This window comes from Meriones unguiculatus, chromosome 6, assembly GCF_030254825.1.
Source record: "Meriones unguiculatus strain TT.TT164.6M chromosome 6, Bangor_MerUng_6.1, whole genome shotgun sequence".
NCBI lineage: Eukaryota > Metazoa > Chordata > Mammalia > Rodentia > Muridae > Meriones > Meriones unguiculatus.
Window position 1 is genome coordinate 115,933,706 of NC_083354.1, and position 16,563 is coordinate 115,950,268.

The 16,563-nt window shown below is 41.3% G+C and overlaps 1 protein-coding gene across 1 annotated transcript; it reads right to left on the reverse strand.

Moving 5' to 3' along the window:
• Nucleotides 1-14,761: 14,761 nt before the first annotated feature.
• On the reverse strand, nucleotides 14,762-15,454 carry LOC110557747 (vomeronasal type-2 receptor 116-like). Its single transcript, XM_021652340.1, is given in 1 exon segment — nucleotides 14,762-15,454. A coding segment is annotated over 1 exon segment (693 nt).
• Nucleotides 15,455-16,563: the final 1,109 nt, after the last annotated feature.

Here is a 16,563-nt window from a genome sequence, read left to right on the forward strand (position 1 = left end):
TTGCAGATACTCAATATGACCACTAGCACCCCCGTGGAGTAAAAAGGGGCAAAATATATCATACCTGTACTCAAAGAGTTTTTTGGACCAACAGAAAATCTCCAAGTCACCCAATCCCTAGAGGGCACTAGCTGTGCTGAACTTGTCAGTCTGTGTTCCCCATGGCTTGGATTCTTGATCAGGCCGTGCATTTTATTATTGTGTTAGAGTATTGTGCTAGAAAACACTAGTTAGCTTAGAGTGGAAATGTAGAAAAGCATTTCACACACACACACACACACACACACCCTCATATAACAGAAAACCTCTCCCACAGCAAACTTGATGGCCCAAGCATCCCTGGAAGGAATATTTTTCGGTATTAATGTTCAATTTGCCACCTTCCTCTGTGGAACTTGGATAAAAGCTTCCCAGCCCATGTGTACCACAGTCTGAAAAGACCAACTGCTTCTCCTGTCCACCTTTCTACTAGGTTCCTCCCTATTTATGGGTCCTTCCTGAGGGAATATTTTTACACAGTCTGAAGCAATGAAATCATGTGTCAACTATGCAAACCAAACAGATAGCAAAGAATGCCAGCAAATCAATAGGAAGCATTCATTTGCCTAGGAGTAGAGAACAGAGATCATGTAGAGTAGCAGGTAGCAATGCCCCCAACTGAACTGACAACGATACATGCCTGTAGGGCTTCTTTGCAGAGCCTCATCGATAGTGGCACAGAGCAGAGATTTGCTTTTGTTTGGTTGAGAACACGCTAAAACTGAGTGTAGGTTACAAGGTGGATGAAGTGTCACTGGACAGACATCTACTGCTATGTCATAAAAAAAAAAGGACATCCAGGAGCCATTCTTTCCCAGAACATCAAAATCCTTGGCAAGTACCGTTAGAGCCCATCATTTCCACACTCTGGAAACTAGTCAGAGATTTACATCAATTAGGTACAGCTGAGATGGCTGAACAGGCAGATCATAGCAGCGTTATCCAGCCATCCTTGGGCTATGACCTCTAAAAGACCACAATCTATATCCCGGTGAGGTCGTCCGGTTCTAGAGAGAGCACAACATGCCTCGGTCCCCATAAATTGTTTTCTACTGCTTTAATCTGAGATTTACCCCAAAGGAATACAGCAAAGGCTTCCTGGGTTCTATCCACCTCACAATACAGGGATGATTTGTTCTTAGAAAGGAATGAGACCGAATGAATGAGCTCTGCCACTTGGGGCAAAACAACTAGGCATATCCCGCTGAGAAAGCCAGGCAGGGAGATTGTAGAGCAATTGCACACAAGACTAGCTTGACAAAAAGATTATCATAATCAAATTTGTTATTTAACATATTATTTCAGTATGGTTTTACTTACTGTGTGCCATCAGAAAGCATTTCCTAAGGGGCTAGAGAGACAGCTTATCAATTAAGAGCACTGGCTACCTTTTAAGAGGACCAGGGTTAAAGCCCGGGACCTACAAGGTAGCTCACAGGCATCTACAAGTCCAGTTCCGGAAGGTTTGATGCCCTCTACTGGCCTCTGATGGCACCAGATGTGCATATGGCACACAGGCTGACCTGTAGGCAAAAACACCCATATACATTAAATAAATAACTATAAAAGAGAATCTGCTTTTGGAAAGAAAAAAAGCACTTTCTGAAGACAGAATGCATCCTGAGGGAAGAGCTGACAAGACTATTATCTTTCACCTCTGGTTGGTCTTTAAACTCAGAGAAAGTATAAATGAAGTGAGGCAACCCAGAACCAGAAAGACACTCATGGTATATACTCACTTATAAGCGGATATTAGCCATATAACACAGTTTAATTATACTACAATCCACAGACTTAAAGAAGCTAAATGACAAGGTAGGCCCTAGAAAGGATGCTTAATTCTCATTCAGAAGGGTAAATAAAATAGACAGCAGAATTGGTTGAAGAGAGGGAACAGGGCAGGAGCCTACCTCTGAAAGACTCTGAGACTCATAGCCAAACTTTGGGCAGAGCACAGGGAGTCTTATGGAAGAATGGGGGGATAGAAAGACCCAGAGGAACAGGAGCTCCACAAAAGACCAACAAAGCCAACAAATATGGGCCCAGGAGGGTCTGCAGAGAATGATGCACCAACCAAGGACCATGCATGGAGAGGACCTAGACGCCTGCTCAGATGTAGCCCATAGGCAGCTCAGTCGCCATGTGGGTTCCTGAGTAAGGGGAGCAGGAGCTAGTAAGAGGAGCAGGGGTTGTCTCTGACTTGGACTCTGTTGCCTACTCTTTAATTACCTCCCTCCTGGCCAGGCGGTCTTGCCAGGCCACAGAGGAAGAGAATGTAGGCAGTCCTGATGAGATCTGATAGTCTGGGGTCAGATAGTAGGAGAGGAGGACTCCCCTTTCTGAGGCCTAAGGGAGAAGGATAGGGAGGAAGAGGGAGGGAGAGAACTACAATTGGAATGTAAAAAATAGTTGCAAAAAATAGTTCTGTGTTAAAAGAAGAGAGAGAGTCAGTATAGAAGAGCACTGACTGCTTAACGTGATGCTTCCGGCTTGAAATATTTATTTACAGTTTTAAAAGGAATTTCTTACCCAAAAGAATGTTCTTATATTTTGTAATTCAGTTATTGACTTTAAATGAAAGTGACTTCTTCAATAAAACTAACACACACACAAACCCCCAAAATAAAAACAAAAACAAAGTAGAAAGTAGCTGGGCATAAGATGCTACCCACTGCAGCAGCTCACAGGACTTCCTGATATCCTGCTTCAGAAGAGACACGTTGCAGAATTCATTCTCTTTCAAAAAAATAAGTTGTTTCTTAATGTGTGGCCCACTTCAGCCTTTGGCAGTTCAATGTGTGTGACTTTCTTTGGCAGGTTCTTTCTTTCTTTCTTTCTTTCTTTCTTTCTTTCTTTCTTTCTTTCTTTTTTTGTCATTTTGCAGTATTGAGGAACAATATTTTGAATTTTAAGAGTTTTGAAAAGGTCTTAAAATTTGCATGCAAACTGATTTGAATAGAAAGGTCAAGAAAGATGAGGCTAAGAAGAGACCCCAAAAGAGGCTCCATTTTGAGCCCGAGAACTTGTATGTATGATGCTACATTCCTAGAGAAGAAGGAAGGCAGCAGATGGAACGAAATTTACTTATCAGCTGACGTGGAAATGGAGAGATGATCTGGGATTACCAAGGCAAATCCAGTGTAATCATGAGGGTCCTTGTGGGCAGAGGAGGCAGAAGGCTCAGAGACAGTGGAAGACTGGGAGATGCTATGCTGTAGGAATAGGACACCAGACATGAACATAAAGCTTAGGCTGTCTCAGGAAGCACATTCTCTACCAACCAGTTAGACGACTGGTAATTTGAGTATCTAATGCAGTCCCTGCACAGAAAATCTCGAAATGCTATAACTTAACATATAAGAGAGTTGATATTTTCCCAAGACATTAATAATTCAAAAGCTTTATGCAACATTACCAGCTGTAAAGATGAAAGAAATTCTATAAAATGTTAATACAAAGAAAGTAGTTCCTGACCTGCCATTTTTAGTGGTGAAATTTTCTACCTTTGTCCTAGAAAAATGAGAAATTACAGAGCAATTGTCATACAGGGAAGCAGTTAAAGGGAATGAAGGAGACGTGAAGAGAAATTGGTAGATGTACCAAGCGATTACTTACTGAGATATGATGTTATATTGCTCCATTTTTTGACGTGCCATCAATATACTTTTTAGCTTTTTGAATTTGCTTTAATTTTTACATTTTAAATAAATATACAGCTTGTATCTTAATTTGCATTCGAATAGTGCATTCTTTATTAACATGACATAAACTTCCATGTCCACTGTACCTGGAGACCAGGCTCTTTGTTAAATGGCCACATGGCCTTGTCCTGGCTCTCTTTAACCTCCCAGCTGAAGGTGGTTAACCCCCAGTTAAACACCAAGGTCCCTACCCCAGCTCATTTAGTCATCCCAGAAGCTGAGCTTGGGTTTGAACTAGAGTGTAAACTCGAAGGCCTGGGCGGCTTGTCACAAACCAGTCTCCCAGAATGTGGTCCCCAAAGCGGCAGGTTCTGAGCTCGAAAACGAGCTGCTGTCTCTATTTTGATCAGCTTGCAGGGGATCCTGACGCTGAAGTTTCCGAACCACTGCCCACGGTGTTGCAGCTTTCCTAAGCCCAGTCATAATCTATTTATATCTTCTTTTGCTCTCTGGGGTGAAGAGGTGTTCAGAGTAGCGGTCTATGGCACGCGTAGTTAAGTACTGACGTTCGGTTTCAAACTGCAGCAAGCACTGGGAAGCCCATCTGGAGCCTTTGGGGTCTAGAATTTCTCCAGTGTTTTAAGTCTGACAGCGAGGCGCCACCGTGTGGGAGAAAGGCGGCCCTGCATAAAAATAATCTGCAGTGACCAGTTGACTTCGAAATTTTGTTAGTTGTTTGGTCTTTATTTACCACGGCAGTTTATACACAAGAGGAGGTGATTTTGTATAAATAAATAAGTAAATAAAGATTGAATTAATAAATGTATGAATGAACGAATAAAACAAAGCAAAGAAGGCATAAAAATACACAAAACATACAATGTCTTCTTAGAGTCTAATCGCCATTTTCATGTTTGCTCACATCCGTCTTCGCTCTGGGGCCAGCAACAGCAAGCAGACTGGCAAGAATCAGGAGCTGAAGCAGCAACCTGCTATGCAACTGAGCAGAAGTGAAATCCGTGCTCCCGGAGACCATCCCCTCAACAGAAAGGTTTCTCTCCGCAAACGGTTTCCTTTGTTGGACTGTTGAAAAATAGGTGTGTATGTTCAGGTGCAGCCTGGATTCTAAAAATGATTCCAGCCCATCACCCGGCACGCTAAGGTATTTGGTGTTTATTTAAACTTTTATTTGTTCATGTGCTTTCTTCTTTGTTTTGTTTCCTTCTTCCATAAAGAACTCAAATTCCTAAAGTAATCTGTGGTCATGAATTATGTGGAGATGTTAAAACTGTCTACACCTGGTTTCTGCCCCTTGGCTGTTTATTCTTATTTGACATGTGGGTGCAACTTACACAGAGCCATGATTAACTGTTGAACAGCCAAAAGCTCAAAACAATGACTAAAACAAAAAGCCTTTGGAGTTGTTGTTTGTTTTAATTTGTTCTGTTTTAAATCTGATTGAGACTAACTAACCAAACAGCAGAAATCACCCAGGTCACTCCAGTCAGCTTTCCAGAAGCAGATATAGGCAGAAATGTTATCACTAAATGTTAAAATGATGACTAGAAGGATGAGAAATTGAAATTTCAAATAAGGGTCAGCTATTAACAAGTCGTATAGGCAGAAATATTATCACTAAATGTTAAAATGATGACCAGAAGGATGAGAAATTGAAATTTCAAATAAGGGTCAGCTATTAACAAGTCATCCAAAACAGGTGCAATGCGCATGGCTGTAATCCCAGCACTCAGGGAGGCAGAGGCAGGCAGATCTCTGTGAGTTTGAGGCCAGCCTGCTCCAGTACAGCCAAGGCTACACAGAGAAACCCTGTCTCTAAAAACCAAAACCCAAACCACCAACCAACTAGACAATCAAGAAAAGCCCCCAAAATTAGCAGAAGCAGATGGCAAGGGGCGAGTTTCCTGTGGTTCTGAGATTATTTATATTGTAAACACGAAGGCTCCGCCGCACTCTCTCTGAAGCATGCGCATTCACTGCTCCTAAACTTTATGTCTTTGGGTGAGTGGAAGCTTTCAGCGCTCATCAAGGCTTTATCTCTGTTTGAAATGGTCGTCTCTGTGAGTTTCATGCATTTTTGTTAATGTTCTACTTCTTCTAGTGCTCAGATGTTTACATATTTGAGAGGATATTTAATGTATATTATTTATAAGTTCTGAAAACAAAGTGCTTCTTGCTGTTGTAAGCCACTGTTAACAGGGATTGTTAAAGTATTAGCAACACTGGTGAGAGATATCGCTCTCACCTCAGAGGAAAGACATAGTTTATTCTGGAATTAAATACGAGTGACCATGGCTCGGGAACATAGATTTAGATTTCCCCAAATGCCATGTTCCAACGAGGTAGCAATTTGATGAACTTTTTGTAGTAACAGAATAAGGAAAGCCATAAATCATGCCACCTTTCAAATGCTGGTGAAAAACATCAGGTAGGTGGGTTATAGTGAGATGGAAGACGCTGGATGTTACCAAACAACACTCCGCCTCTTGATTAGTGAAAAAAAAAATAGAGAGAGAGTTTTTTTAAGTTTATACATTCCAAGATATGTTGTTATTGTTTTTCATCCATGCTGGGATTAGTTACAGAATGTTGGGTCTGAGACCGGGTGTGGGGGAGGGGGACAAGGAATAGCTGTTTAGTAAGATAAACATCACCCAAATAAATTGCAATTAGGCTCTGACCTGCGACATCCCAACCTCTTTGCATCTCTGGAGTGTTAATCAGTCAATCAGCCTTTGCAGACACAGATTCCTTCCAGGAAATCCTGTTTATGTTTAGGAAACCTTTATTCAGGACCTGCTCACTAACCACACATCATGACGGGGTTGGAGGGGGAGGGAAATTGCGGGGAGGGGAAGCTCTGCAAGTGCAAATACATAGCTTTGGAGCAGTTGGAGTCTGTAGACAAATATTTCTAAGAGGAAGATGTGAGAGGTGAAGTGAATGTGGCTAAAACTGACCTAATGGGAATCTTGCTGAAGACTGGACAGTGACCAGATACCACCTAAGTGATTAGCGGGGGATGAGGGGCCTGATCAGACAAAGAATTTGATGAGGTACCAAAGGGCAGGTTTCTAGATAGACTCACTTAGCAGAATTGTCTTCTAGAAGTAGATTTTAGAAACAAGTACACAAGAGGACCTAGAACGGGGGTCAGAAATGGACCCAAAGTCAAGGTTTGTGTTTTTTCTTGTTTAAGAAAGGGTGAAGAAAGAAGGGGTGAGAAAAGGAGGACAAGAGGGTGAGCCAGTCAGCTTGTTTATTAATCTGGCCATCGGGACCAGTTGGTCCATCTGTGGTAGAGGGTAGAAGAGCAACTCCGCTGGGTGGTTACAGCAGCCAGACCTTAAGGAGAGGAGGTTCTATGAAAACAAATGAAACAAGAAAACTGGGTCTCCTGAGCCCTGAGTCTAAGCCCTGGAAGCCAGTGAAACTTGAAGTACCACAGCTGGCTGGTGGGTAAAATGGCTTCTGATGCACTTCATGGTTTGTGAGGTGACGTCTGTGGCCAGTGTCGGATATCCATACTCTCTGAGTGACCCACACATCAACAGCACCATTGTCATCTATACCTGATCTGCTATGATGGTTTCTCTAAAATTTATATCTACACTAGTTCACCTGTTTTGCGAGGCAAAATGGAATTCAGGAGGCAGAGGCAGGAGGATTGCCTTGTGTTTAAGGTCAGACAAGGTTACAGAGCAAGACCCTTTAAAAAAACTTTTTTCAAAGTCAGACAAACGAACAAATGTGCCATCTGCTCTAAGTTGGCAGGACTTCAGGGAAAAATCAGCTAGCTCAGGGAAGTGGGAAGCATTTGGAAACATTAACTTAGAGAGCCAGGTAGTATCTGATATTCACAGTAGACAGCCAAACTTCTGACAGTAAACCCACAGAGAACCTACAAATGCACACAACGTGCTTCGGTTTTCCATAGAAACACTTTTTTATTCTCTACAGCCATCCCATTATCCCTATTTCTACCAACAGTTGCTTTTAGGACATGTCATATTTCAGAAAATAGCCCCTTTGTTTTTTGTTGTTGTGACATTTATTTATAGGGGTAGAATCTGTGCTTCAATGGACCTACGTAGGTCAGAAGACAGCTTGAAGAAGTCTGTTCTCTCCATGCACCATGAAAGTCCTGTGAATCAGCTCAGGCCGTCAAGGGTGGCAGTAAGCATCTTTATTCTTAGTCACCTTATTGTCCCAGTCCCTTTGTGCTTAAAGTAAGACTGAACATTGATATCTACCAAAAAAAAAAAAAAAAACAACTTGTACAAAATCAAAAAACATGTGTTATGTGTGGTGGCTTGTGCCTGTAATGCCAGGACACTAGATGCTGAGGCAGGAAGGTTGCAAATTTGAGGCAAATAGCTACATAGTGAGACCCTTGTGTGAAAATGAAAATTTGAACAATATAAAATAACAAAAGAAACTACTCAATTTGGCACATGATGTACAGTCAAAAATAACGTGGTTGGTGTTGGTATTTTAACGCTAATAAATGCCATAAATAGTTTTCATTAGCATCCAGATCAGAAATGTATTTGTTTACTGATATTTTCATATTTCAAGGCATTCCACAAATGCTTTACAGGTGCTGGACAAAAGTTCTGATTTTGGAAGTTGCCATTTTAATAACAATAACATGACTCTATGTGTTGCTAGAGAGATGTAAGTGACACTACCAACCAAACCTGCTCGGTGACTCCCTGAAGTCCCCTCTTAACAGAAGTGATGAATCAGTGGTGCAGAGAACCGGTGAACAGAAGCCAATGCCTCCTGCTTCTAGCAGACTTCTCCTCCTAGCATACAGCTCAATCAATTGGATAAAATAGACCTTCAGTATATTTCAGAAGAAGCAGAAAGGCACTGTGGTAGCTGCCTGTAATTCCAGATATTGAGTAGTGAGAAGCAGGAGGGTCACCTGAGCCTAGGAGTTTGGGGACAACCTGGACAATGCACCAAGATATCCATTTCAAAACTTTTTTTTCCTTTTTCTGTTTTCTTTTTTCCTCATAAGCAAACTTCAAAAGATTGCCAGAATACTACACCCCCAGCAACAAAGTCCCCAGTGGACAGCAGTGAGCAGCTCATTCTTTGAAGGCAAAGGTAGGTACGTGATTTGGTCTGGAATCACAGCCCCAGAGGTCCAGCACTTACCTAGCGTGAGCCATCAGTTTCGCAGGCCACGGTTTGAACTGGGAGTTAGCCCAGTAATGCAAACATTTTTTTTTTTTTGCATTGTGCATTTTTTTTGTCTGTTTTTGCCTAGTCTAAACTAGATAGTTTGTGTTGTTTGGCTATGTACACACATACCTTGACAAAATTAAAAAATGAAACATTCATAAATATAAGAGACTTTGCTGTACACACTGGGATTGTTTTGTTTTGATGTAAGAGTCCATTAGAGGGCAGAAGTGTTCAGCTAGCTTTTGCTTAAATTATTTTTAATTAATTTATTCATTTTACATCCCAATCTTAGCCTCCTCCCTCATCTCCTCCCAGTCCCACACTCTCACCCTCTTCCCCCCCATCTCTGTCCCCTAATCCACAGATAATGAAAGCCCTCCTCCCTTACCAGCTGAACCCAGACTATCAAATCTCTTCGGGACTGCCTGCATCCTCTTCCTCTGCGGCCTGTCATGGTCGGCATGTCTGGGGGAATTGATCTAAGAGCTGGCAACAGAGTTAATGTCAGAGATAGCCAGACAGACCTGTCTATTGGTGACATCTGAGCAGGGGGCCTGGGTCCTCTGCATGCATGGTTCTTGGTTGGTGTAGCAGACTCTGCAGGGCCCCTGAGCCCAGATTTGTTGGCTCTGTTGGTCTTCTTGTGGAGCTCCTGCCTTCTCTGGGTCCTTCTATTTCCCCACTCTTCCATAAGACTCTCTGTGTTCTGCCCAAAGTTTGGCTATGAGCCTCAGCATCTGCTTCAACCCTCTGCTTAATGTTTTAAACACATTTTTATTTATGTGAATGTATCTGTGTGGGTGTATGTGCCAGTGTCTGTACAGGCTAGATGATCTTCTAGGGCTGGAGCTACAGGCTCTTTGAACTATCTGATGTAGGTTCTGGGAACTGAACTGAACAGTCATCTGGAAAAGTGGCAAATGCTCTTCACATCAGAGCCATCTCCCCAGCTCATCAGGCTTCATTTTAAGTGATTAGCTAGTTCTATTGCAATCAAACAGTTTTCACTGATGTAGTTCAGAAGTACACGCTGTTTGTTGAAAAGAGTTTTTGTCTGATTCCCTGATTTGAACATGTTTTCAAATCTTTGTTTTAATAAGCTGAGTAAATCTGTCCGTGGCTTTATTCTGAAAGCCCCTTCCTGGGAACGCTCAAATGTGACTGCAGCTGGGCTAAGCCCTTGGCATGTTACAAGTTAAGAATCTGTTCTGTTTGCGCTAAGAAACTGAATTCTGGAAAGGGCATGTAGGCTGCCCAAGATTACATACATAGCTGGAAAGTGGAAGACACTGAACTGGCTTTGGAAGTGTTTCCAGCCACAGCTCTCTACTGCTTCCTTGCAGTCTATCTTCTTGCAGGCCACAAACCAATCATTTCCACATAATGCGACCATAACTCTGCGTTTTGGTTGTTTGTGGTTTTCTGTAGTGCTCCCATCTATTTTACAGAGAAGTTATCTTGATAAGGGTTGAGGACGACACTTATCACTCAGTGTAAGGACTGTTATTTAGAGTGTAGCTATTAATTATGCTGATTTAATTAAATAGTGGAAAAAACTATCTAGGGCTAGTGAAGTCATGGATCTTGGAGGAAAACTTCTTATCACAAAGTCACTCTTCTTATCACACTGCACTACATTTGGTCTGCTGCCACAGGCTCTACCCTCAGTGGCCCATGAATATTCATTCACCTGGGCCTATGGTGGGGTGGGGCAGGGAGAAGGCCTCCAAAGCTCCAGGCCCAGCTTGGCAGCAACACACCAGGTATTCTAACTGAAGAGTAGAGGATAGCTGTCTTTCTGGACTTCACTTGACAATGGCCATTCACTATAGAGTGAGAGGGGACAAAACTAAACTTTAAAAAAAGACTCTAGAATCAGGCATGGAGGTGCCCAGTGCTCAAGTGGCTAAGATCCAAGCTCCAGGCTTGCTTGAGGTACTTAGCAAGTTCTGGGTCACCCTGGGCTGCCTAACAACCAAAACAGAAATGGAGTCTACCCGGAAATTCATGAGTCATAAGACAGGTCATAATAAAACACTGGTAGCTCTACAATATAGAACATGCTTTTTTTAGACTTTTATTTACTGATGCTGTATATGTATGATGTGTGGCATGGGATGTATGTGAAGATCATAGGACACTTTGTATAATTTGTTCTCTCCTTCCATCTTTGTACCGGTTCTGAAATAGAATTCAGGTCACCATGTTGCTTTGCAAGCAACTTTACCTGGTAAGCCTTCTCACCAGCCCTAGAATATATTTTTGTTTGTTTATTTGGGTTGTTTTGTTTTTTGAAACAGAGTTTCTCTATGTTGTCCTGGCTGTCCTGGGGCTCACTGTGTAGTCCAGGCTGGCCTTGAACTCACAGAGCTCCACCTTCTTCTGCCTCCTGAATGCTAGGATTAAAGAAATATACTATTATATAAGCCTTGACTCTTGGAATATATTCCTAATGAGAGTCATAAGCAAATATTCACTAATGTCATCTAACTGATTTCTGAAGTTTTAGTCTTCTTGATATTACCTTAGTCACAATTATTTTTGTTACAGAATAGACTGGTGTTTGCAAGATGAACAGATGGGAACAGATGGAAGGAAATCTGCCACAGGAGGACAAGCCCTAACCAGGCTTAAAGTAAGACTTGAAACCCACAAAGAATCATCTGTGTTCATGAAAGTTTAAAAATTTAAACATAATCCAGTAACGGATTCTGAAAAGTGCCTGTTTTCATTTTCTGGAGTGGAACATTCAATCATTAATGAAAACACACAGTTTGAGTGTTATCTTCTGAAGGAAGGCTTACCACTGCCGCTTTAGCTTGATATTGACTTAGAAAATGCCCTTTTGTAGATGGTTTATAGACAACTGCCCTTGAGGAATGACTGCTGAAGCTGTGATTACCTGCAGGAGATTACCTGCTCAAGATCATGCCCATCAACCTTCTGTCCAGGAGGGGTATGGAGCTTATAAGGCCCTACTCCCCAAAGACTTTTAGAAAGGTAAGAGATTATTTTCTTCTGTTTCTCTATACACATGTTTCTGTCACTCTAACTAAATTTGTTGGTTCACTGGGTTACGCTTGAGATGAATCTTTATTTCTCTCTGGGGTGAGTATCCATTCATTCACCTTTCCTCAGAAAGGGGTCACATAACAAATGTTTTAGACTTTCTGTGCTGTACTGAGCTTGACTCATTGGGGAGGACAGTGCTAGGCTGGTCTTTATCTGGTCCGTGGAGTCCTGTTAGGGTTGCCGACTGATGTTTCTTTCCACAGGCATTTGGAAGATTATCCTGGACCGAAGTGTCTGAAGAAGAAGGGGCACGCTGCTCAGATCTTTTCCAAATCTGGAGTGCTTGCATATGCATAATGGAAGACCATGAGAATGGGATGTTTCACGTAGCTGATACAGATACATCTGGGACTGCATTTTGACTGTGACCCACCCACAGGCCAGGTATAAAATCATTCACTTGTGATCATGTCCATTTTGAAAATGAATCAGCCTTGGGAGTGTTTAAGCTTTTGGATTTTCAGATCAACAGAGCAAGGCTGAGCTACCCTACTTCTAGCACACAGTGATGGGAGACAGGGCCAAAGCTGTTCCTTGAGTGTTGAGCAGATAAAAAGGAGCAATGAGTTTTTCAACAATGGTGTAGTACAAACATTTACATAAAGAGCTAGCTCTTCATCTTCCATTGCCATGCCTAAATGAGCTATCGGAAATGGGAACATTCAGATTATGAGAGCAAGTCCCTTAGGAACATGCCTTTCGCTGCTCAGCAAGCTCAACACGATTCATGTTAGATATCAGATCTGGTTAGCAACGCATGGCCTCCATTTGTGCTGAGTTACAAATGTCAGCCCTTTTAATGGTAACTGATCATCTCCACGTGGGAGGAATTGGTTTTGTTCCCATTTGAATGAGAAAATGAAGGCACAGTTGGTCCCTAGGCCCTGTTTGGGCCACTTTTGCACCTTTTCCTCCACTTGGGTTCCCAGGTTCCACTCTGTCAAGTCAGTCCCAACACCTGTTGGGAGTCATGAATGTTTCTCCACCAATCCATTATTAGCAGAATAGAAAGGTTTTTACTTCTGTCAAAAGGTTCCCCGGGAGTCTGAAAAGTTCTCCCTGGTTTCCAGGAGTAATTTACAGAAGTAGGGCTGTTGGGATTGCTGGGCCAAAACCAAGGCAATAACCACTCTAGAATGAAAAAGAAAAAAAGCTCCCAGTTCTTTAAAACACTATGAAAAGTGAAGCTGAAGACACACCCGAGTTCAGATGTCCACAGATATAGAGTAGTAGCAGTTTGTGCTAAAAAGAAAAAAAAAAAAAAAAACTAGGCCAGTATATTGAATGTTTCATAATTATATGCTAATATATAGAAATTTAGGTAGTTCGGATAAATAAATAAATAAATAAATAAATAAATGAATAAATAAATAAATAAATCTAGGCTCTAGCTTTTCTGGTAGTCCAAGGGAAGCCTAAACTCTGAGCTGGATACACAAACCAAAACAAAGAATCCTGCTGGGGCCCATTTTCATCATTTTCTTAACCTGACACAGGAGAGTTCCATCTTGCGCTGGTTACTTTGGCCAACTTGACACAAACTAGACACACCTAGAAAGAGGGACCTTCAATGGAGGAATTTGCCTCCATCAGATTGGCCGGTGGACATAGCTGTGGGGCATTTTCTTGATCAACGATTGATGTAGGAGGGCCTTGCTTATACACCTTCTGCCTGCATGTATGTCAGCACACAGCACGCACGTCTGCTGCCTGCATAGCTGCCACGCAGGGCCGGGAATCAAATCCGGTCTTCTGCAAGAGCAGGAAGTGCTGTTAAATGCTGAGTCATCTCTTCAGGCCCCCATCTTACCTTTCTTATACAGCTCAGGCCCACCTGTCTAGGAAGGGTAGAGTGTATAGTGAGCTGGGCCCTCCTACATCATTTAGCGATCAAGAAAATGCCTACATGCTGATCTGACGGGGGCAATTACTCAACTGAGTATAGTGAGAATTTTAGTTTCTTTAAAAACCCAGTTATGTTATATGAATGTTTTTGTTTTAACTCTTCCTGCCCCCATAGGGGATAAGAGGCTGCTTCATGGCAGATGATTATGGTTTACCCTGTGCTCTAATGGGGGAAGGAGAGAGAGACAGACAGAGAGACAGAGACACACAGAGAGATGGAGACACACACACACACAGAGAAAGTTAGCTGGATGTGAACCTAGGAGCAAGACACTAAGCATTATCTAGCTTTCAGTTTCTTCTTCAATCCCTTGCCTTGAGTTCCTCAGTTGGAGCCCCTCAGTGATGACTTGTAAGAAGAAATAATATCTTTCCTCTCCAGATTGCTTTAAGTCAGTGTTTTAACACAACAAAAGAGAAATAAACTAGGATAATAGGCCTTGCTATATATTCCATTCTGGTGTTGAACTTGCTTTGGCTTCCAAGAGATAGTATTTAATGTATAAGTCCCATGTCTTTTTTTTTTTTTTTTAGTTCCCTGTATTTTTTTTATTAATTCACTTTGTATCCCCCTTGTAGCTCCCTCCCTCCTTCCCTCCCAATTCTACCCTCCCTCCCCCTGCTCCACCCATGTTCCTCCCCAAGTCCACTAATGGGGGCAGTCCTCCTCCCCTCCTTCTGATCCTAGTCTATCAGATCTCATCAGGAGTGGCTGCATTGTCTTCCTCTGTGGCTGGTAAGGCTACTCCCCCCTTTGAAAGGATAGGGCTTTTCACATGCTTTGTCATGGGTTTTTCTGGTAATTAAGTGAAGGTAATTGAATGCATCCAAGTATGATTTTTTGTTGTTGTTGTTGTTCAAAGAAAGAGTCCAGAAAACACATAATCATCTCAGTCCCTGACACACATATCCGCTGCCCACAACCACCAGGATTTTATTCTATTTAAGACAGCAAAACCATGAGATCTGATCTTCTGAGAAATGTCTACTGGATATTTGGAAGTGTTCATTGTTTGCATAAAATTCCTAAATTTAGAAATAGCAACATGGTGATGTACAAAAATGATAGTTCCATGGAAGGGGTCAGGGCTGAATCCTTTCTTACTTGTGATGACATCCCATTGTGAGGTGGTGACTCAGATTCTCTGAATACCTAGATATACTCATCTTCTGAAGCTGGCTTCCAGAGTAGAGTACATTTCACCATAAATGATAACATTTGCAGTTGATGTCACGATTTGTTCATCATATATTGCAGCACTTGTCATGTATAACTGCATGCTATCTGGGATCACATTCACAAAAGCTAAACAAACTCCATTAGTTTGCATCTCTTCTCTCAAGTCTGAAAGAAACTGAATTCCCTGGTTGTTATCTGAGATGACAAGCCCTATCCAGGTCCATGTAAAATAAAGCATCAAAAAGACCATGGCATGGGGCAAGTATGTATCCTTGTGTGCTATCTGGTAGACATGGGGAAAACAGACATTGTCACTCAGGATAGGATGAAATGGTCCATAGAAAATCTGAAGCATGAAGAACAGAAGAAGCAGTGTGAGGAATATGATCGGTTGGAATTTCATTCTTTGATATGAGTTTGCTATTCACCTTCCAGAACTCTTACAAAGGACAATAAGATTACTTCGTAAATGCTTTGTATTACTCCAAAAGGATTCTTTAATATTTCTGGCAAGTCTGAATGATTCAACAACAACAAAAAAATTTCACAGTTCAAATTATTTTTTTGCAAATAAAGGAAACAAATTACTAATAAAGGCTTTTAAATATTAAATAAGAATTACAAAAACAGAACACAGTACACAAATATCTGGCCAACATATCCCTAAACTTATATACAATAAAGTTATGTTTTCACTGGTACTGAGACATAATTTGCATAATTAAATATTTCCTATGCAATGTTAACCATATAAAAATAATATCCCTAGAAAAAAAATATAAGGCACAGTTTTAAATATTCTATTTACAATATGGGATTTAAAATTTGTTTTAAAAAAATAGCTTTTTGAGTACATAAAGGTAAGCCAAGAAAGCCTCCATCCTTCTGCAGGACGCTCATAGGTTGCTCCTGGGAAGTTACTTCACACAGGTTCGTATGAAACTAAATATTTCCTTTTTTTTTTTTTTTTTTACAATAAATATGATTCCAGGAAGTTTTTCTTCAAATTATATTTGCATCTTATGAAATGCCTGAAGTGGAAGAGAGAATAAAATTAGTAATAACCTGGTTTTCAAAACACATAAGATATTTTAATACCTTAAAAAGATAATTTATTTATTTTTATTTTATGTACGTTGGTATCTTGACTGCATGTATGTCTGTGTGAGGGTGACAGATCCCCTGGAACAGGAGTTACATTGTGAGCTGCCATGTGAGTAATGTAACCCAGGTCCTCTTCAATATCAGCCAGAGCCAGTTAACTGCTGAGCCATCTCTCCAGCTCCCCTATTTTAATAGTTACATTTTATATTATCTTTCTTGAAATGAAACCCCAGGAAAGCATGCTGGTGTGCTGACAGAGAGGAGAAGATTTTACACAGAAGGAAAATGGTCATCTTCCAATTGACAGTCAACAAGCAACTCAGAAAATGTTCCTGAAACATATTAAACTGAAATGTGGTGATTATCATCTCTTGATAAATAATCTAAAACAGGGCTGGTTCATAAGCT